The sequence below is a fragment of the Microtus pennsylvanicus genome, chromosome 12 (genome assembly GCF_037038515.1).
Source record: "Microtus pennsylvanicus isolate mMicPen1 chromosome 12, mMicPen1.hap1, whole genome shotgun sequence".
NCBI lineage: Eukaryota > Metazoa > Chordata > Mammalia > Rodentia > Cricetidae > Microtus > Microtus pennsylvanicus.
Genome location: NC_134590.1, coordinates 87,775,703 through 87,799,451, shown reverse-complemented (window position 1 = coordinate 87,799,451; position 23,749 = coordinate 87,775,703). Strand labels below are relative to the sequence as shown.

General features: G+C 42.5%; 1 protein-coding gene across 1 annotated transcript in view; it reads right to left on the bottom strand.

The window, feature by feature from the left end:
• The window catches only part of Efemp1 (EGF containing fibulin extracellular matrix protein 1), a 65,418-nt gene that overhangs the window by 3,316 nt on the left and 38,353 nt on the right, over positions 1 to 23,749 (bottom strand). The window contains exons 5-10 of the mRNA XM_075942442.1: positions 12,295 to 12,417; positions 8,059 to 8,178; positions 6,707 to 6,826; positions 5,438 to 5,557; positions 1,202 to 1,325; positions 915 to 1,110 (exon numbers count right to left, since the gene is read on the bottom strand). Of these exons, the coding sequence (XP_075798557.1) occupies positions 915 to 1,110; positions 1,202 to 1,325; positions 5,438 to 5,557; positions 6,707 to 6,826; positions 8,059 to 8,178; positions 12,295 to 12,417 (803 nt within the window). The remainder of the gene's footprint in view (positions 1 to 914; positions 1,111 to 1,201; positions 1,326 to 5,437; positions 5,558 to 6,706; positions 6,827 to 8,058; positions 8,179 to 12,294; positions 12,418 to 23,749) is intronic.

Here is a 23,749-nt window from a genome sequence, read left to right as displayed (position 1 = left end):
AATGCTGAGATTTCAAGCATGTACATTCTGCAAATAATTTAAAATCTCTAATACTCTACAAAATTGGTAATGTTTCACCTCATACATGAGAAAAGGATTTCCGGAGAATAAAAATAAATTTCAAAATGCCAGGTTTACTATAGAGAAAAAAAAACATGTTTGGACTTCATCTAACTGTTAGTACAGGAAGCTTTTATCTTTTTAAATGTTGGTTAAAAGGTCAAAAAATAGAAAGTTTATTGAAATATTTGAGAAGAGCTGTTGTGCTACGATGCAGTTACTGATTAATAATTAATAAGCATCTGAACTGTGTGATACTCATGTTGAGGCAACTGCTATAGCTCAAGTCTAAAACATCATATGTTAATGAAACCTACTCTTTCCTATTAAGAAAAGTAAAAGCAATGGACAGTACTTTGAGTTGTGTTTTTCGCCTTAGAAATTGTCTCTGAGAAATTAATCCCTTCTAATTTTCTGGCAAAGAAATGGGATCCTGTTACTCTGGAGCAAGAAGAAAGTTAATAAATCAAGGGTCAGGCTAAACAGGTAAACATCAAAACAATTAGTAAATTTTATCCCAAGAGAAGCTCTCTGAGTGTTTTTCCCTGTACAGTTACAAAGCATGCATTTGCAGTACGTACTTGGGGCATGCTTGTGTTTTGGGGAGTCACGCACAGCTTAATTAGATTCCATGACTTGGAATCTGGGTGACTTTTGGGAGAGTACTCAATCTTTCAGAATCCCACTCTTCTGTAAAGAGTAGATTTTAATATCTGATAGTATTACTACATATATTTCAGAAGGCCAGACACAACGCCAACACGTGAAGCTCCTTAGGTTTTAGGTTGACGCCATGCAATGCACACAGTAAATGGCCACCTTTCCGCCAGCTACTACTACCGAAACATACTTACTCGTAGGTAGAACTCTCCGTTTTCATTCCCAGATTTAATCCGAAAGGTATTAATGGTGTTGGCATAAATAGTTGTAGCCTGTATCTGGAAGATGTCTGAAGGCACGGACCGGTCAGATCGGATGCTCATGTATTTGTAGACTATGGACTGGGGCATGTCTCGGCACATGGCATTTGAGACAGGGCAAACACATCGGCTGCAGAGACAAACACAAACGCAGTCATCAGTTTGACTCAGGAGGACCAGAAGCTTCTTACTTTTAATATAAAGTTCCTAATGTTTCTTACTTCTCTGACGTTAGAACGTAGGGATCTTGACACGGGTTTCGTGGGTAACAACGGAAGCCGCCGTGGTAATTCCAGCACATCTCGTCTTCTCGGCATTCGTTAGTGGTCTCACACTCGTTTATATCTGCAGTCACAGGGTTAAAGAACCTACTGACCTAAGCACATTTTATGTGTGGCCGAGTTTGGTTTGTAAGGAAGCACTAGAGGGACCGACTTTTATTTGTTTGCTGTGTGTGTCAGGGTCTTGCACGTGAGGAGCTCACAGTGTAACCAAATCTGGCCTTGAGCTCAAAATTCTCCCTCTTAGCCTCCTAAGACCTAAGATTATCTGTGTGTACCACCACACCTGGCTTGTTCAGTTTGCTCTTAGACACAAGACTGAGTTCAACCTACATTTGCTGCTTCAACATCAGGATAGACAGAGCAGAGTCATTGTGGACTAATACATGACATTTCCTGATTTTTTTTTAATACTCACCAGTTGTCCATCTGTTGACCTGAAAGTCAAATGCTAATTTTCACTTTGCTTATATGAAAGTAAACAAAAGACCAACAAAAACATTTCATTTCCTGTTGCAAGGAGTTGAGAATGTAGGTATGCCAACAGTTACTTACAGAGTAAAATGCAATTAAGAGGTAGGTAAGAGCAGAATAAATCGGAAGTACAGCTGGTTGTGTGTGGAGGGTTAGCAACCAGAAGGAAAGAGGCATCTCAAGTGGAAGAAGGTACGGAGATGAATTCTCATGTAAAGAGGGGAACATTTCTAAGAGAGGGTAGCTGTTTCAGGAGCCTGGGAAAGTGGTAGGGAGGGAGGAAGAGAGAGAGAGACTCAACCATGACCTATGACCTGCGACCTGTGACCTGTGAGGGACAGGGACAGATGGTGCTCTGGGAGGATGGGCTGCACTCCTTGGACGATGCACTGAGAAAGTGAGCTATGACGTGTTCCACCTCACAGAACAGAGACAGTTTAGGACTGTGCAGAAGCAGGGACTGTCAATAGTGGCAAGTAAATAAGGAAAAGACAGTGTAAACAGAAGCATCCAGATGAGGAGAGTCTTGGGGTTGAGAGTGGTGGTGCTTAGACCAGGTCATACAGGTGCTGAATTCATATTTCGCTAGTAGGATCCCCAGACGACAGCTGAAGAAAGGGTTTTACTAGCAAGCATTATTGTAGGTTAACAGCAATACTCAACGTCCATATTATCATGTAATCCTCACTCCATTTCCATGTGGATTGTAGTTTCTCTTTTGTCTCACAGAAGCCTTTTATGAATCATGCCTTCCCTACAAGTGAGTATTTTCATTCCTTAATTTATCTTTCCTGAAGTGATTTACCTAATCCTGCTTTCAGTTAGTTGGCTGGGTGCTGGGGTCTGAACTCCTTTGAATTTTTAGACCTGATACGGTCCCTTTAGGGTCTTTGTTGCTTTCTATTTTACGTAATCAAAATCTGTGCTTTGCTTGTTTGTATTCCTAGTGTGTAAACTCTTGTGGAGGAGCAACTACAGCTACTCTGGAATTTTTCCACTAGCTAGTGTTAAGGCACGGATCAGGATCACCTGGATCTGTTGAATAATAATCCAGTAGTTTCTCATGCAAGCTGTGAAGAGCTAGGTGACAAGCGGCTCTTGGTTATGGAGGAAAAACAGAGGTTAAGTTCAAGGTTATAAAATAACAGAAATAGTTCTATTGTGAGAATAATTCTATGCCGTGTTTTGAAGAACACCAGTTCTTCTCATTTCTAGCTGGCTAAAATTTTTCTTCAATCCAGGAAGAAACTGGAAAAGCTACAGTTTCTGAGAACAAGTTATACAAACTGTCTTCATGGCCTGACTCTAGCTAAAGACAAAATGTCAAGATTCCCTCGAAGTAACAGTTGATATATTCTTTAAATATTTCCAGCGTATTGCACAATGAAGGTAGCATTCAGCTACAGGAATACTAAGACTGGTTCCCATGACGAAGAGTGGCAGTAGCGAAAGGAAATGAGGGTACGACTTAATTTATTACTTCCAGTAACTTAGGAGCTAGCGTAATCAACACCTATATCATTCTGGAGAAATTTTCAGGAAGAAACAATATTAAAATATTTGATATATATATATAAGTACATCTTATTTTGATCCTCTCTAGAAACACACATGCACACTGCTCTGACTTTTGTGATCTTATGATCATGAGAACATTTATATCAGACCCTTTGCACTTGGAATAAGCTAAGAATTCAAATATGGTAGATTTTACTCTGTCCTTACAAACGATGCTGGGGTTTCAGTAGAGAGAAACAATTGCTTTAAATGTTAGAAGAGTGAAGTCTGCATGATGAAAAGATGTTTTGCATAGCCAAACGTTTTGCTGCTAGGTATTTTCAACATAACAGCACTGTGAACTCTCATTTGATTTCAATGCATTTTTACCCCCAATTATAACAGAAATATCCCTGAAGACAAAGCCCAGACAAATAAGACCCTACTATGTATTAGTTTGAGTCTGACTTTGTTGACTATCAAATTCATTTGTGATTGGAAGCACACAGACATTTGTTTGATGATTCCAGGGGAATTGGTTGAAGTATTCGACTGGCTAATATTTCCCTGCATGTAATATTCATATCTCAATTAGGGTTATGTGAGATCACTGGAGGGCAATGTTTTCCCACAACTAACATTTGCAGAGCTTATAGTAACCTGGGAAGGGTTATAGAGGTGGTCATTGTGCAAGAGATGACATCCTAATGACTCTTACACCTACTACTGTGGTGTGTTTCCATACTACAAAATCCCAGGTTTCGGATGGTCTCTGAGTTCACTGCTGCCCCCCTACAACTGTGACACTAGACTAGATTCTACATGCCTCCATCTGGTCCTTTTAAACATAAGATCTTTCCTGTCCTCAAGTTTAGTTTTTCTAATTCCAAGTAAAAAGGACTCTAGAGATTTTCTATTGCTTATTGACATTGCTAAGTAAATTTCATCAAATCACTATGAGCTGTGCAAATCATTTAATGTGTTGTTTTGTTTTGTCCCTGTGTTTCCCCTTTTCAAAAGAGAAAGTCAATGTTTAGAGACGTCTGATGACTTGTTCAGATTGCACAGACAGTATGCAGCAGAGTTGGATCCCAGCAGGGTTTCTGTCACTAAGTTCAGCTGTATTTGACTTTACTCCACTGTTTTGAGTAAACGTGTTTATATTGGATTTCCTGGGATCACCTATATTTTTGTTTTTATTTGATAATCTTTCTTCCATTAGTGAAATTTCAAGCTGTGTACAACACTGAAGGTTAGGGAAGGGCTGCATATTCTCCCATCTTTCTGTCAGACTCGGAATTATATGTTTGCAGAGAGCTCTCTCTTCCACCCCTGAAAGAACACGAGGACCATATGAGTATTAATTTTGAAATTGGGCCCAGGGTCATTAGCCATTATTGGATTAATACTTGCTTTTATTGAGTCGTTGAAATACATTTTAATATCCATCATGAATTTTGCTTTCCTCAACATCTAAAACTACACGAATTGGCTGAGAGTAATGATATATGCCTGTTATCCCAGCACTGATGAGGCAGAGGCTGGGGTGCTATGAGGCAGCTTGGGGTATAGAGCAAGTCCCTCTACCACCCTCCAAGTATACTTCATTCAGAGTTTTGATATGTTGGAGCTTTTGAGGCTTGTTTAAGGTACGTACATATAGCTCAAGTAGTAAGAGTGGGCTCTAAACTCAAAACTCAGAGTGAAGCATTTTAGTAAGTGAATCTTTTTTGGTAGATTATTGGAAGGTGTAATTCCACAGATATTACTATATTAAGAAACATTAAAGTTTATTTAAATCACAGTTTTAGAAAGGAAGTTAAGGGGGCTGGAGAGATGGCTCAGAGGTTAAGAGCATTGCCTGTTCTTCCAAAGGTCCTGAGTTCAATTCCCAGCAACCACATGGTGGCTCACAACCATCTGTAATGGGGTCTGGTGCCCTCTTCTGGCCTTCAGGCATACACACAGACAGCATATTGTATACATAATAAATAAATATTAAAAAAAAAAGAAAGGAAGTTAAGGTTTAAAGGAAGTCAGGGTACCATTGAATCTCCCTTTCATAAAATGTACTCTAATAATGTTATGAGTCAGGAACTCAAATTGTACAATCAAGGTAGAAAAATGAAAGTCTGAATCCTGCCACTTTCTCCACATTGTTCCCGGCCACTGCTGACTTCAGCTCTATGAGACCAGTGAGCTTACCCTGGCAGGTCCTGCTTCTCACCACTTGGTAGCCCTGGGGGCACATGCACGAGAACTTCCCTGGTTCGTTGACACACTGATATTGACACAGGTAGCTTGAAGTTCTGCATTCATCGATGTCTGTAGAATCAGACAAGAACAGGGGCACAGAGCTGAGAAGCTTTTCTGACACTAGTTTTATATTACACATGTTTAGATCAGCTAAAGAATGTCAAAAGAGTGCAAACTCTAAAACAGAAGAAAGGCAAGGCTCCATCTGAAATGCAGAGCCAACCGTGGCAACATGTCCATTCTCCTCTCTCCCTCCCAGCCTGCAGAGGGTTTCTTACAGCAGGTTTCACTGATGCTAAGTGGACTGAGTGAGTGGGCTCCTGGCTGACACTCTTCATCTTGTGTTCCGCAGGCCTAATCAGGTACCAGATTGATGTTTGCCTCTTCAGTGATGGTGTGACCCTGCTGCTGAACTGTTGAAATTCAAGTTCTATCCCTGTGCAGTTTTGCAGAGGTGACGTCTTGGCAGGCATGGCCTTCTGAGGAAGAATCTTTGCATTTCAGAATCAGCAACCACCATATAGTTTGCTAAGCCCGGCAGAGGCAGCAGTTCTGAGCTAACTCCTTATAGTTTTAAACACGCTTGCTTGATTTGAGACTTCTTTGCATGGGTTATGACTTATGTGGTCCCAAATAAACATGGCTAGACTCATGAGGCGGGTATGAACACCAAATGTTGATGGCCTCCCCTTCATGATGCTTTAAACCACTGAATTACCCAGGAGGTGTATATCCACTAGCCTTTCAAAGTCACGTTTTCCACTGACTGACCATCTTTTTACTCTTTAGAAACCTCAACCCTGACTTCTTTAAAAATGTGTTCAAGCCACACAGCGCATGGATAAAATTAGGAGCCAAGTCTCTTGGTTTTTTACCGCACCCCCAGCTCTTTATAAACCTAAAAGTGCAGATTCTGTCTTGGGAAATTGTGATTGGGGGCTGGGATTCTCAGTTTCTCACCAACTCCCAGCAGAAGCCACCATAGGAGCACACTTTTAAAATCAAGACACTCCCAGGCTACACCTAGTGTTCCAACTGCTCAATGCTTTTTATTTCTTCCAGTAACAAACTCAAAAGCCACGGTTTTCTCTAAACCGCCTTTGTAAGATTTTAAGAACAGGATTTGTGGGAATAAAATTTTCTTTCATCGGCAGCACAGTCAGGCAAAAAAACGTCAGTCAGTTTGGCCCTTGCTCTAGGATGTGTGGAAAATGTTACCTTCACAGTTGAGCCTGTCACTGCTCAGCTCGTATCCTTGGTTGCACTGACAGATGAAGGAGCCGAGGATGTTGTAGCATTGCTGAGCGCACTGGTTGCTGGCATCGCATTCATTTATATCTGTAGGGAAAGAATCTAAGTCTACATCTGTCTCTGTGTATCTGGGGCTGCACGTTTTTAGGCTCAGCCTTGCTCTTCCGTGCCTGTGTCATTTGATGGTAAGTAGTCCCTCGCTGTGGGCACTCACTGGAGAACAACCCCTCAGCACCACAGTTGTTGGAAGGACAAAAGTTGGTCAGACACTTCTTTTAGAAATACCAGAATATATTTTTTTTCTAGGAATGATAGTTTGATGTCTGATAAATTTCCCCCCAATGAATTTAATGCGTCCAATAAACATACGTCCCAGTACCTATTTTCTTATGCTGTCCAGATTCAAAATCCAAATCCATAAATAATTGTTCTAAGACACCTGAACTGATATGGTATCTCAGCATGTGGTGGTAAAGAGTTATCTGGGATATTTATTACTTTTTAAATGGTTTCTGTTAAATTCCTCAACAATTATAGCATAAGCCTTTGAGACCCATGCAGAGTTTTGTTATGCTCCAACACACAGAAAATATGGTGAAGAAGGCATTTTCCTCCCTCCTGCACTAGATTCCTTCCAGGTTGTGCTCGTCTGAATCATGTGGCATGCATGACATTGCACACTGAAAGGGGAGACGAAGCATGTAAGGGTCACGTGCGCTCTTAGTGAAAAGTTTGTGCACTTGAACTTCCAGTGACCCTTTGGCCTCTTCAGCGTTCTATCACACACACTGACTAATTGAAGTATGTGTATCCATTAATCTGTAGTTCCATTTTATATCTAAATCTCTCTTTGTCTGTCTGTCTGTCTGTCTATCTATCTCCATGGAGGAAAACTTGAACCAAGATTTAAAATTACTTCCCATTCCTATCCTGATCTGTTTTAAGAAACAGATTAGCTATTGTCTTTTCAGCTTTATGACCCCAGGGAAGCTGGCGGAAACCAGTTCACACAGGAGTGCAGAACACCAGGAACAAAGCAGCAGACCATTCCTTTAGGCAGAAGCTGGTCTGCAGGACAGCAGTTCTCGCAGGGAAGCTGGCGGAAACCAGTTCACACAGAAGCGCAGAACACCAGGAACAAAGCAGCAGACCATTCCTTTAGGCAGAAGCTGGTCTGCAGGACAGCAGTTCTCGCAGTTCTCGCAGGGAAGCTGGCGGAAACCAGTTCACACGGGAGCGCAGAACACCAGGAACAAAGCAGCAGACCATTCCTTTAGGCAGAAGCTGGTCTGCAGGACAGCAGTTCTCGCAGGACTTACCCACACAAGTGTAGTTGTTTGCTGCCAGCTGAAACCCAGGACTGCACTGGCAGTAAAAGGAACCTGGTGTGTTCACGCATCTTTGGTGGCAATATGGAGGCACGGCGCATTCATCTATATCTAAGCAGATGGCACAGACACAGAACCAAGGGGTTAACTGGCCATAGTGGTACACGAATTTAATCCCAGCACATGGAAGACAGTGGCAGGTGGTTCTCTGTAAGTTTGAGGCTAGCCTGATCTACATAGTGAGTTCCATGATAGTTATAGCTACATAGTGAAACCCTATCTTGAAACAAAAACAAAAACAAAATCAACCAAACCAAACAAACAAGCAAATACCCCCAAAACCCAAAAACCAGAACCAAGTTGTTGACTTATTGAATTCTCAGTGGTGCTAATGTAGAAAACATCTCAGGAAGATCTTGTGTTAAAAACAATCTTCTTCCCTCCCTTCCTCAATCTCTCCTTTTCACCTTCTCTCTTAAAATTAGGATACATGTATTTAAAACATACTTTGGCCATAGGTTAAGTAAAACATTATGAAGAAAGACCAAGCAGGGCATGGTGATGCACACCTTTAATCACAGCACTCTGGAGGCAGAAGCAGGCGGACCTCTGTGAGTTTGAGGCTAGCTTGATCTACAAAGTGAGTTCCAGGCGAGCCAGAGCTGTTATATAGAGAAATCTTGCCTCAAAATACCAAATCAAACCAAACCAAAAACAAACAAAGAAACAAAACGAAACAAAAGACCAACCACACACCCATGTTAGCAGTGAATGAATGCTTTGAAATGTAGAGAAAGGAAAGAGGTTAAGATCATGTCACATACACACAGGAGGATGCTGAGAGTGGAGGGCCAAAAACTTACCTAAAATGAGGAAAAAGAAAAAGAATGAAGATACAGCTTACAATCAAGAGAGAAAAGATGTGGGTCGTGGCCAGCTAGTGACTGTGGCTAAGCCATCCAAACATTTGTGTCTTCGTGTTTGTGCCTAACGTGATAGGAAGGCTTGCTATGTGTATCTTAGAAAGTTTTGTGAGGGTCAAATGAAAGAACATTGTGAAAGGAAAGGATACTACACAAGTGACCTTTTGAGAATGTCCTGACGTTTGGATGATGTGTTCCAGCCTGTGTCCTTCTTTGATAAATATTTCCAGCTATAAAACGCTTGGTGGAGAACTTGCAGAGAAGCATAATAAAATGTCATTACCTCATGACTACACTCTGTGACAGCTCCAGCATAGCATGTGTAGTTTAACAGGACAGTTTTGTACATACAAAACAGCACCACAGAGTGACATTACCTCATGCTAAAAAAAAAATAAGAAATAACAAAGCTGTGCTGCTGTTTTAACAACAGTGTGCTCGAATGGCTTGAAGCTAACATGAGTTCGAATCTTGGATCTGGCAATTCCATGTCTTAGCTTCTGGAGCTTCTGATTCTTATTCCATATGGTAGAATGGTTGGAGAGTTCACATGGTACAGAATAGGTGATGTATCTGGAGCATACTAGGTAGTGAAGTGGGAGGTGTTAGTAGAAAGATGCAGAATGCTGCTGGCCAATCAGCACACTGAAATAACTAGAGAGACATCCACACAGCCTATGTGTCTGCTTCCTGGTACCCAGGGAGGATGGCTCTCTCACTACATATGACAGTTTATGTCCCCACCCATATTCTTATCCTGCTTCAGACTTCCTTGTAGCTTTTGTCGTTGCTTAATATTGAGATGTGTGTTTATTTGCTTATCTGTCTCTCTCACTATCATCTGAGGCAAATAAGAGCTGTCTCTTCCCTTGAGATAGAGGTGGAAGATATTTGTCTGCTCTCTGATGTATGCTTCACGCCCCGAGCAAGGACTAGTATTAGTAGATGCTCAGTTACATTATTTGATGTGGAGGAATCTTACGTTAATTAAGAGCTATTGTTTAGAGTGCTTCCTAGTGCCTTATGTGATAGCCAGGTACCACAATCGCTAGTCAATATGTATGGATTTTTTTCTAATAGCTCCTCCAGACCAAAGATTCTGTAAAAATTGTTGGCCTAATCCTATATCTCAGCATCTAGAACTGTACCTGGCACACAGTCTGCTCTCGGTGAATATATTATGACTCAATGGTGCCCGTCTCTTCAACTAGTAGATACTCATTTTACAGCATTGCATTTGGTGATAAGGTTGCATAGTCATAACTGCAATTTACTCTCCATCTGTCTGCATGGGATACAGGCATAAACGTGTTACTCCACATAGTGAGAAGATAAATAATAGGAAGGTATAGCAGGGACAGAGAGAGCAAGCTGCGCAGTGCCCTGCTGATTGTGGAGGTCCATGGAGGATTGGGTCAATCCACAAGTGCAGGAACTCAGAGTGCATGTTTAGCTACGGCAAGCAAAACCTCCACAATGCTTTTATTATACTTTGCATAGTTATCAGACTGCAACAGATTGGAAATTTCCAAAAATGGTCTACTTCATCCTAATTGGAAGGAGGAGTGACTAATTATATTTGGTTAGATTATGGCTCCTTGGGGAGGCAACTGGGATGGGATTGGATAGTGCAGTAGGGTTTTGTAGGGGTGGTCTTGTTGCTTTGGAAAGAATGTGTACACATGTGTGGACCAGAACCATAACCAGTGAGAAGAAGCTGTGGTGCAAGTGACCTTGGGAGGGAGGGTGTTGATGCCCTAGAAATGATGGGGAGACCCCTCTATGATCTCTGAAAACAGCAGAACTACCTTTGTGGGTGAGGGCAACGTCGGTACACACATGATCTGATGTGAGCTCATTTTCCCACTTTCCCATAAAGGCTGCCTCTTAGTCTTCCTTTGTCTTCGGTTCACCCTGCAGTAGAGTAGGTTACTACTGTACTTTTAGGCCCTCAGTGTTTATTTTACTGACTAACCCAAAGAGCATAGCTTGCTTTGGCGTCTGTGGAGTTTTCCAGCACTCTTGTTCTTTGTCTTAACTTCCAGCTTTACAAACCCTGGTCCTTCCATGAGTCCGGACACCCATTCCAGCACCTAGACACAGCCCTTGGCAGGCAGGGTCAGCCAGGGTCTACAAGGAGCTGAGTGCTGACATACCCATGTTGACAGCTCACATTCTCAGGTAGAAGCTGATGCTGCCTGGCTGTCTCCAAACCCTCATCCTCTGCTCCTAGAAGAAAATCTGGTCTTCCCACTGGTCTGTGGTAAGAGTCTAGGCATGTAAACAGATGGGCAGAGGGAGCCAATCACAGCAGTACGTGACTTCTACTGGGTTCCTTGATTGAGTGAGCCAGAGTGCTGTTTTACTTCACTGCCCGCCAGCTGGCCTCCTCAAACTGTGTTCTTTCATTCATTCAGAATGTATGCAGGTCATCTACTACGTGTACTGGACCCTTTGTGGGGACTCTGGCATCCGTAGTGACACAAGCTGACATGGCCCTAGACCTCAGGGAGGTATCCTCGCAAACTCCCTCTGGTACAGTGCTTCATTCTGCACTTAAAACACCGCCAAAGACTTGCAGTGTAAAGAGGCTTTAGATCAGGGGTTCTCAACCTGTGGGTCATGACTCCTTTGGGGGCTGAATATCAGATATTCTGCATCAGATATTTATATTGTGATTCATAATAGTAGCAAATTACAATTATGAAATAGCAATGAAGTAATCTTACGGTTGGGGGTCACTACAGCATGAGGAACTGTATTAAAGAGTCATAGCATTAGGAGGGTTGAGAACCACTTCTTTAGTGTTCACTCTGCCAGTCACATGGCACAGGACCACATATGTGCTAACCACTGCCATTCATGAGCTCCTGAGTTGGAACTAGTGGCATCTCCACAGGACACTTGAATACGGTGATACACAGAGCACTTAAGTAACCATAGGCTCAAATGACAGGGGTAGAGGGGGCATTTGACCTCAGCATCTATCACATACACCATATTCTGCTGTGCAGTGGTCCCTGTCACCAGTATGTTAGTGACACAACCCCTAATGAAAAATTTAGTTCTCAGTTGTCTTTATGATTCCATTCAGACTAGATTACTGCTTTCACTTAGTCTATAGTACTTCAGTATTTAGGATAGTTTCAACCTTAAGGTTCCTCTTGGTAGCTGGAAACTATATTGTTCGTTGTCGGAAGAGGAAGAAGCTGTTGGGTATCATTCTTCAATCAACCGGGAGGGCTTTGTTTTGATGTCTAAAGAGTCTCAAGATGGGAGTCTTAATACTGCACCAGGGACTTACCCACGCACTGCTCACCCCTCTTCTGATACCCCGGAAGACACTGGCATGTGAAGGAACCACGTAAGTTGATGCACACTTGGTCCTCTCTGCAGTTGTGGGTCCCTGAGGCGCACTCATCGATATCTGGGAAAGACATGCAATACAGTAAGAATTCCAGCTGTTTGTGAAGATATGGAGGCTCTCTTTTCTTTTTTCTTAAACTGAATTTTACTTTATTCTTCAAAAGCATTATAAAATAATTTTATAATGCTGGAAATATTTAAAATAAAAAAATATTTCAAATGTTTATAAAATATTTTCAGAATTACCAGTGTGTACACCTGAGATTTACGAGGTCCTAATAATTCTTATACCTATCTTAGTCATTTACTCCATCTTCTTCCTTTTATCTATCACCCATCACGTTCCCAGTAGGCATGAATGCTTCCCTAAGTCAGTTTTATACTTTTATTAGATAGGGATACCTATGAGAACACACAACAACTATTTGTAAGACTGAAGCAGGAGGATCTCCAATTTAAGTCTAGCCTGGGCTACAGGGGAAGTTCAAGTCCAGCCTTGGCAACTTAGACTCTATCTCAAAACTATAAGTAAAATGAGACTAGAATATAGCACATTGGTAAAGCACTTTCCTTGTATATTTAATGCTCTAGGTGCAATCACCAGCAACATACATATGTAGATACACTTACATAAAAGGTGAGAGAATTAAATTAGATTGCACGACTCCTACTTTTGCTACCAAATGCTTTTAAATTTGAGAGACCTTCTTATAAATCTTATTATTGTATAGTCTCTCTTCTGATTCTGGTGTCTTTTTCTCAAATGGCAGAATAACATGTATATATAAAGTTTACATTACAAAACTCAAAATGAAAAGCACCAATTTGATCATATTCTTCTAGGACAGATATGTTAGTGTAGTTGATAGTCTCCTAAGAGATTTTACTTTGAACAATTGCTACATGTGCTTCCATGGGAAGCAAGTTACAGGTTTAGCAAAGAGGGGAACTTACCAAGGAAGACAACTTAGCCTGTTCCTGACCAAAGTGTGCTAGGAATTTGTGTGACCATTCACTGCCACTTGTAGGTAGAATTCATTTTGCCTTGTCTGTATCCTTCACAGTCATTCAGAAATCACATAGCCACCAGGAAGATAGATTTCAAAGGGGGGCTACATAGTTTTGGTATTCTCTAACAACTGAAGACTAAGCTTTAATAAAATGTCACAAAACATGTAATTTCTAGATGACCATTTCTTCATAACCAAGATAGACTTGCTGGGGAGTGAATTTTTGATCATCACTGTGGGAGACCCCAAGGTGGTGGGCTGAGAATCAATTAAAAGAAATCAATTTTCAGCCATGAGAACTAACTATGCTTTCTCTTTCCCACCTAAGCAGAAAGTGGCTCTTTGTGTTATTTTGTTTGGATTTTTTTTTAATTTCAAGGAGAATTGAATTGTTGCATTCATGCTAAGCAAAGCCATAAAGTAAGCCATTCATTTTATAAGAAGTCATTCTGAGATAATCACTCTACTTAGCCTGGAGCAGTAGGAGAGATTCTGTCCAGAAAAAGAGGGCGAGAGGATGAGGATGCTCCAGTGATTGATGCACGATTGCCCATTGGATAAACCTGGTAAGGCTTTCTTTCACACAAAATTCTTGGCACCTGATTTTAAACATCAACAAGGTTTTTTTGTTGCTGTTGTTCTGAAATGCATTAACACTATCACTATGATGCTGTTTTCCAATCTACCCCAAAGGGCCCTTTCGAGGTGAAAGGCCACGGAGCAGTGACCGTACTGTGAAGTCAGCTGCTCCCTTTCATGCCTTGTTTTTTTCTCAAATGCACTTGATGAAAACCTTCTCTACTGGGATTCTTTGGAGCTTTATAACTCCCTAATGTAGAAATGACAGCAGAATTCCTATTGTTTTATGTCAGGAACATCTGCCAACATTTGCCGTGATAACAGCCCTGAGAGATAGAGTCCTGGTAGATCCAACTGTGGCAAGCTCCCTCTGTCCGTGCTGGCAGGAGATCAAGGACTCGGGCCGGCTTGGCACTGCTGAAGGAGGCCTTGCCAGTGATGGAGGCTTCTCTTTTTGCAACCACTCTGTGCAAACTGACTCCACCTCATCACATTCTGGGTGTCCTGCAAGTTCCTTCCTATTTTCCCATCATTTGCTTCGAACTGTCTTTGATAAACCGACTAACGTTTCCCCTGGGATCAATGTATCATGAAATAGGTTTTAAACATACAAACCTGTAAGGCTCCTTTCTAAGAGTCTGCTCTAGTTAGCTTCTGAAAAGAATTATTTATTAAAAAATATCCAGTGAGTTACAGTAATTTAATAAAGGCAAAGACCCAAATACACTACTATGCCACTCCAACTACCTTATTTTCCTTTCTTTACCCCAAACAAGAAAGCTGTGATAGAATTTGCTTCATCTAGTGAGCATGAATTGCTGGATGCAATGTTCCTTTGACCTGCACTTAGAAATGCTCAAAGCATAACCTCCATGACCTGGAGGCAGCGTCATCTGCATTTCTGTTTGTATCGTTCTAACCGCAGTGTAGAGTATTTATTCTCCCCAGCCCTCACATTTAGCAGCTTATTTAAAGCTAAAGAATCCCAGCGTCCAGAACTTCTGTGGACTGTCTTCAATTACAGTATCTATTTAAATGCCGTAATGCTATTGCTTGGAAGATTCTATTATTGCTTGCTTATACACTCACACAAAGGCATGTTAAGCCATCAAACATCTTTAAACCTTTTTGTGCGTCTTTTCCTGCTTGTCTGTTGTCAGAAGGCTCAGGGTGACACTCTGTCACCACTCCAGGGCGGCACAACCACTGCTGTTTCAGGAACCTCTGTTGTTTGTGAGCAGAACTCACTTCCTGCATCTGTTTGGGAGGCCATCTGCGTGGGCAAAACCCGGCTTTATTTAACAGGAAAATGACTCAGGTCAGCCATGTTTTCCTGAGAATCTAGGAACAAACGCTCTGGGGAAAGGAATTTTATGTTTTTGTTTTCAATTATCCATCATTTGTCCTTGACAGCGAAGCTCATTTCCCCTGCTTACTATAGCACATGGAATGTTATGGGTTTTGTTTTTTCAATAGATGTTTACCCAATTAATGGATGAATGAATGATTACCTTGGTGCTCAGGGTTTACAGAAAGCAGGACCAGCACTGTAGCTTATGGAAGTAAAATTCATAAGGCAGAGTAGCAGACAGGCCTGAGGAGCACGGCAGAATCAACTCTGCTTCTGAGTGGGAACAAGGGAAAACCGTTGAGTCTGGAGGACTCTCAGCCTATGCTGGCCAGAGTGAGCAGCCTTAGCATCTTTGCAGAGGAGGTTGGTCCTGAGCTGCCAGGTGAAGGGGACGAGATACAGGACCTGGTAGTGGAAGGAAGCTCTCTTATTGAAGGCAAGTCCCACAAGAAAGAGACCCAGCAACTCTGCAGAGAATGGCAGGGAGTTGGAGTCAGCCCGGTGCTGGGTCTGGCAGAATGTGCTCAGCAAATGCGTGCCCAAGTCACTAGCAGAATCCAGAGACTTAAATGGGGGATTCGAGGGTTTGTATTGAACACTATAGCGAACAGCTGTTAATGAAACAGCCATGGATAATGTTAACACTACGAAGAACAAAACAGCAGAACATGCTTCCTAAAATCCCACAACACTTTTAAACATTCTGATAGGTTGAGAATAACTTAAAAGAGTCCTCACCTCCCTGCTTGTGGTTTATACTACTGTAGGTATTTCTTTTCTTGACACTGACAACCTTAGTTGCCTTAAATAATCCAGTACAGTCTTTGCTGAGCCTCTTATCAGGCTTGCCCCAGTCAGTGGCACTGCAGATCTGCTGTTATCTGCAAGCGAACACGGGGATGGTGTCCATTCACTGGTGTCCCCTAGGCCCTGCTTAGGCCTTTGTTCTCCAGTTTTGGCTTCTTCCCTTGTATTCTGACTCATAGTTTCCAAATCCCTGACTCATGTTGTGCTCTCTCTTATGCAACATTTTAATCTCTGCAATGTTCTTTCCATAATTTGATAACTTACCACGACATGGAGTCACTTCAGCGTGTTCTATGGGCAAAAGTGAGATGCAGTATGAGTGTTCTACTGTACCACATTGGGTTTCAACTTGAGTTTAAGAAGTGACTCCTGACCACTTTTGAGGAAGGCGCTGCAGACTAGAGAGAGGAGGAAGGCGGCTGAAGTGACTGATTCTGTGGCTGCCCATGTGATCTAGGACTGTGGCCTCAGTGAACTTTTTCAGTGGAAGGAGTTGATGGATGAGGATCTTAGGAATTTGGAGGGTCTTTATTTTCAAAATTATTGGAGGAGGTAGGAACTTCTTAGCAAAAGCTGAGGACGTTGTTGTTCTGCCTCTGTCTTATCTAATAGTGGCTGCTGGTAATTATAATCCTGGTAATCCATTAATGTTACTGATTAAAATCTACTTAGAGGAGAGTGTATACTATTTAATATAGCATTGCATAGACATTTATTAAAGCTCTAAAACAAATTAGCATAAAGTAGATAAATAGTTTCTATACAGAAAGAGTTTCTTAAGAAGTCGAATTACTCCAGGACACCTCGGGAAACAGAAACAGACTACTGTCTACAGTTGACAGGCGAGGAAGTAAGATGCTAGTGACATGTAGAGTCAGAGCTGCCTGATGTTGCAGAAACCTCATGTTCAAATCCCAGGTTCCCTTTTGCTCCTTCTATGATTTAGTTCTCCACAGACTTTTCTCCCACAAACGTGGGTAGCAAAAATTGAGCTGCAGGCATGTATACTTTAACTTTTTCCCTCAGGATCAGAGGATTGCTAATCATGTCATACCTGGGTTCTTCCCCGTGTCTTTCTTTTGCTTACAGTTAGATTTCTAGCTCTCTGTGCTTTCTGCTTCCCTCCCCAGTCTTTAGCCACTTATCAACAATTTTTGTCAAAGACTTTCTAGTTCCCATTTTGCTTCCTTTATAGAGCCGGGATCAGATTTATCTGGCAACATGCCCAGTTCCAATTGGCTTTTCACCCTTTAGCTAGAATTCACCAGAGCTAAGCAGTTCTAGTGGAGAAAAGAGATATTTACTAACAGAGGGGAACTGTCATCATTGTGGCCAGCAGGAGATTTATAGCTCTAGATTCTTATCAATTCTGGCAAAGCGTAGATAACAATTTGGTGTGCTTTAAGTGATAAACAAAAACATCATCAAAATCAGCTTCAGCCCTCTTGGTGGTTCAGTCTTTGTTTTAGAAAGTGACCAAATCCAGTGTCCTGGAAATCCTTGGCACTGTACCATGTTCTGGTAGAGTTTTGTAATATGCTGTTCCCATGTTTAAAAAGTGATGCTTGTATCGGGGTTGCTTCTTCAGCAATGAGGATGGATTTGCATGGAAGATGAACCTTTACTCACCTAGCTTTCCATGGAACAATGGATTCCAAACACAAGCTGATTAGATGGGGTTCAGTGTATCATTCATAAATGTGGAAGGAAACCCAACAGGTTCACATGAATGCTTAACCTGCAACTTCTCTGTACTATTCACCCAGCAGATGTACCCCTAAGTTATAGGCCGAAACAGAAAAGAAGACAGAGGCACACACACTCATTCTTTAGTGCTCTTTGTGCACTGGGCAAGTGCAGCTGATTGCACTCAGAGAATTAAAGCAACATTTCCTACAGATAAATATTTTAGTATTGGGATATTTTCAGGCATCTGTGTGATGGTATCATACCCAGATGAACTTGTTTTTGTTTCTTTCTCAAACACAATTACTCCCCAGATATATTTGGGGAAAGGTGCCCTAGAATAGGGGATACTATGGTCAGTGGTCCAACTGCAACCTTGGGGAGTGTGACTATATTTTGGAATATCAGTCTTGGCTCTTGAGTGGCTGGGTACTAGGAATAAAAGCTTTTCTGTGTGGCAATTCAAATTTGTCCTATAAGGTTGGTCATTATTTTTAAATATTAAAAATGGATGGTCTTCTCAACATAAAGCCAGCCACACTGAACCTCATAGAAGAGAAAGTGGAAAGTACACTTGAACACATTGGCACAGGAGACCATTGCCTAAATATAACCCCAGTAGCACAGACACTGAGAGAAACAATTAATAAATGGGACCTCCTGAAGCTGAAAAGTTTCTGTAAAGCAAAGGACATGGTCAACAAGAGAAAACAACAGCCTACAGAATGTAAAAGATCTTCACTAACCCCACATCAGACAGAGGGCTGGCCTCCAAAATATACAAAGAACTCAAGAAATTGATAATCAAAAGAACAAATAATCCAATAAAAAAGTGGATTACAGACCTAAACAGAGACCTCTCAACAGAGAAATCTAAAATGACAGAAACGCACTTAAGGAAATGCTCAACATCCCTAGTTATCAGAGAAATGCAAATCAGAACAACTCTGAAATTCCATCTTACCTGTATGAATGGCTAAGATCAAAAACACTGATGACAACTTATGCTGGAGAGGTTGTGGGGTAAAGGGAACACTCCTGCATTGCTGGTGGGAATGCAAGCTGGTACAACCCCTTTGGATGTCAGTGTGGTGATTTCTCAGAAAATTAGGAAACAACCTTCTTCAAGATCCAGTAATACCACTTTTGGGTATATATCCAAAGAATGCTCAATCATACAGTAAGTACATGTGCTCAACTATGTTCATAGCAGCATTGTTTGTCATAACCAGAACCTAGAAACAACCTAAATGCCCCTTGAAGGAAGAATGGATAAGGAAAATGTGGTACATTTACACAATGGAGTACTACATAGCAGAAAAAATAATGACAGCTTGAAATTTGCAGGCAAATGGATGGAGCTTGAAAGCATCATATTAAGTGAGGTAACCCAGACCCAGAAAGACAATTATTACATGCACTCACTCATAATTGGTTTTAAAACATAAAGCAAAGAAGACCAGCAAACATCACAATCCCAGAGAATTTAGACAACAAAGAGGACCCTAATAGAGATATACATGAATCTAATCTACATGGCACGTAGAAAAAGACAAAAGCTCCTGAGTAAATTGGGACCATGGGGACTATAGGAGAGGGTAGAAAGGAGGGGAGCGGTAGGGAGGGAAGCAGAGAAAAATGTAGAGTTCAATAAAACTAATTATAAAAAAAGGATGGTCTTGGGTATAATTCTGATCCTACTGATCATGGGATGTGTTTGTATCTATGTTTTGTGGGTGTCTTGGCACTGGCCAGTTCCAGAAGCCCAAATCAAACTCTGGCAAGTTATGAGCTGAATGGAGACCAATTCCACTTCTGGAGCCTACTGAGTCCCCATGAGCAGTGTGACTTGAGTTTTGGTCTCCTGCCTGGAGACCTTATAGCTGGGTCAGTTCCCCCACCCCAAAGCAAACACATTCTTGGCTTTCTCCTTTAGGTAATCATCACTTGAAGTGACATAAGCCTCTGGCTACGGCAGTGCCAATTATAACAGGCATGGCTTGGTGACCTCCTAATTAGAGAGACGGGTTATATTCTTGTTCATCCAACATTAAGTAGATTTAGTTCCCACTAAATTTAAGCACAGTACTAAATGTTGGGTGCAACTTGGCATTAGTTCCCTAACTCATTAAAGGCCTAAAGCTTTTTCAAAAAATGTCTTTGTGACTCATACTTTTGACCATAATACCTTATTATGTTTTCCTGCACAATCTGTCCCCTCAGGGTAACCATGGTGAGAGGGCACACCTGTCCCCTCAGGATGACCATGCGAGAGTGCACACACATCTGTCCCCTCAGGATGACCATGGGAGAATGCACATCTGTCCCCTCAGGGTGACCATGGGAGAGTGCACACACATCTGTCCCCTCAGGATGACCATGGGAGAATGCACATCCGTCCCCTCAGGGTGACCATGGGAGAGTGCACACACATCTGTCCCCTCAGGGTGACCATGCGAGAGTGCACATCTGTCCCCTCAGGATGACCATGCGAGAGTGCACACACATCTGTCCCCTCAGGGTGACCATGGAGAAGTGCACACCTGTCCCCTCAGGGTGACCATGGAGAAGTGCACACCTGTCCCCTCAGGGTGACCATGCGAGAGTGCACACCTGTCCCCTCAGGATGACCATGCGAGAGTGCACACACATCTGTCCCCTCAGGGTGACCATGGGAGAGTGCACACACATCTGTCCCCTCAGGATGACCATGGGAGAGTGCACATCTGTCCCCTCAGGGTGACCATGGGAGAGTGCACACACATCTGTCCCCTCAGGGTGACCATGCGAGAGTGCACATGTCCCCTCAGGATGACCATGCGAGAGTGCACACACATCTGTCCCCTCAGGGTGACCATGGAGAAGTGCACTTCTGTCCCCTCAGGGTGACCATGCGAGAATGCACATCTGTCCCCTCAGGGTGGCCATGCGAGAGTGCACATCTGTCCCGTCAGGGTGACCATGGGAGAGTGCACATCTGTCCCCTCAGGGTGACCATGGGAGAGTGCACATCTGTCCCCTCAGGGTGACCATGGGAGAGTGCACATCTGTCCCCTCAGGGTGACCATGGGAGAGTGCACACCTGTCCCCTCAGGGTGACCATGGGAGAGTGCACTTCTGTCCCCTCAGGGTGACCATGGGAGAGTGCACATCTGTTTCCTCAGAGTGACCATGGGAGAGGGCACATCTGTCCCCTCAGGGTGACCATGGGAGAGTGCACATCTGTCCCCTCAGGGTGACCATGGGAGAGTGCACTTCTGTCCCCTCAGGGTGACCATGGGAGAGTGCACATCTGTCCCCTCAGGGTGACCATGGGAGAGTGCACATCTGTCCCCTCAGGGTGACCATGGGAGAGTGCACTTCTGTCCCCTCAGGGTGACCATGGGAGAGTGCACTTCTGTCCCCTCAGGGTGACCATGGGAGAGTGCACTTCTGTCCCCTCAGGGTGACCATGGGAGAGTGCACATCTGTCCCCTCAGGGTGACCATGGGAGAGTGCACATCTGTCCCCTCAGGGTGACCATGGGAGAGTGCACATCTGTCCCCTCAGGGTGACCATGGGAGAGTGCACATCTGTCCCCTCAGGGTGACCATGCGAGAGTGCACACCTGACCCCTCAGGGTGACCATGGGAGAGTGCACATCTGTTTCCTCAGGGTGACCATGGGAGAGGGCACATCTGTCCCCTTAGGGTGACCTTTGACCATGGTGAATTGGGATGTGGAGACAGGAGCATTACTCAGAGCTCGAGGGCCAGCTAGTCTGACATTCACATGGGTAAGCAAGAAGAAACTCTCAAAGCAAAATGGAGGGCAAGGCCTGACACCTGAAAAGTTTCACACTTGGGTGTGGAATTTTCAGATATGAAAACTCACACATCTGAACACGAACACATAGAAACATAAATGCACACAAACATATACACACCATGTATATTTAAATGTATGTGGATTGACAAAATGAGATGGAATGCTTAAATATTCTTTTTTTTGAGACAGGGTTTCTCTGTAGCTTTGGAGCCTGTCCTGGCACTAGCTCTGTAGACCAGGCTGGCCTCGAACTCACAGAGATCCGCCTGCCTCTGCCTCCCAGGTGCTGGAATTAAAGAAGTGCGCCACTACTGCCTGGTGAGCTTAAATATTTTTAGTGTATCTTCAGATCCTCAGGAAAGGTTAAAACTTCTAATTTACATTGGATTTTGATACGCCAGGGTGCATGTTTGAGCAATCCCCAGGGAAAACATAAAGGAATAGTAATAAAGCACGGAACTAGAAATCTGACTCAGGGGAACACAGAATCATGAAAAATCCTTTGTCAACTTAAAGAGAAGGTGAAGAATAAGAATAAAAATAAGAATAAGATGCCAGGCGGTGGTGATGCACACCTTTAATCCAAGCACTCGGGAGGCAGAGGCAGGCGGATCTCTGTGAATTCAAGGCTAGCCTGGTCTGCAGAGTGAGTTCCAGGACAGGCTCCAAAGCTACAGAGAAACCCTGTCTCGGAAATCCAAAAAAGAAAAGGAGAAGGAGAAGACGAAATGTGCAGGCAATGCAGACAGCAGATGGTAGGGTAGTTTCGGGTTTCACACATATCAATTAGGGACTAGAACTGGACTACATGCTAGCTCTAAACCAAAAACTGAGCAGGCAGACAGTTCGGCAATCAGAAATGCTTTCTATGAAAGCCGAGGACAGGAGTTCAGTTTCTGGAACCCATGCAAAATGGAGACCTGATCTCACAATGTTCCCACCCTGTTGCTCACATTATACACTAGCAATAATGATGATGATGATAATTATTAAATAATCGTGTAATTAAAGAAAATGAATATACTGTTTCAAGTAACATAATTCAACTGTAAGTGTATGGATATTAAAGAAAAAGAGATTAAAAATATACTATACAAATATTAACCAGGAAAACTTTAGCTTTGCAATTTTAACATTGGATAAAATTGCCTTTAAGGGGAAAATCACTAAGGAATAAGTCAGGAATAGTACTTACAACAAAAGTTTTAGGGAAACATAGAAACTCTAAATTTAAAATCATTTAATCATAAATGAAGTAAAAGCTAAATGTAAACACAATGAAACACAATTATGGTAAGTGGTAAGATTTCAGCAATTTCTCCTAGGAACTGAAAGAATCAACACACATTATTCAGAAATGAAGACAAAATAAAAATATCATGGCGAAAACTTTGAAAAAATGCTTACCACTGTATGGAAAACATAGCTTTTATATGTACTGAGAGAATGTTGAAAGAAAATCTCCATGTGCTGGCCATGGGACAAGTCTAAATAAATTTCAAAGACGTCCATGTAGAGATTATGTTTCCTAGAGGGTGTGGCTCAGTGGCAGAGCGTTAACCCCACGCTACGCTCTCCAACTTCCACAGGGACGAAGAAGAGACTGGAGCAAGAGGACAAGGACAGCAGCAATAAGACTGGCAAAGCTCGTTTGGAAAAGGCAGACGTTTCTGACAAGCCCGTGGCTTAGAGAAGGGAGAAAAGTGAAAACGACATCCAGAGTCGTGGGGACGAGTATCCTTCCTCCATACCTTCCCCATCAGTCTTGACCTTTTTTCTCTGTCACAGTTGGCTCAGAGTGGACTTCAGCATCCCGAGAAGCTATTTAGAGAAAAGAGGCAAATACATTCTAAAAGGCAGAACTAGAAGTCATGAGGAGAAATTCAAGGAAACTAGACTTTAACATTCAAGAAAAGATGTTACAGTTATTAGAAGCCTTGATGTATGCAGAAGTAATGAGTTTCCTGTCTCTGGGAATTTGCACACGTGCACCATGGATCTCAGGCAGGTGGCAGGGATCTGCCTCCTTATCTGTATTAGAAAACAGTGATAAGGGGTTATACATACGTGTGGCAGTGGAAATGACGTTTTAATCTTTTGGGCATATTTCTTTGTATTTTAAAATTAACTTTTCCTAAGCTTAACACACACAC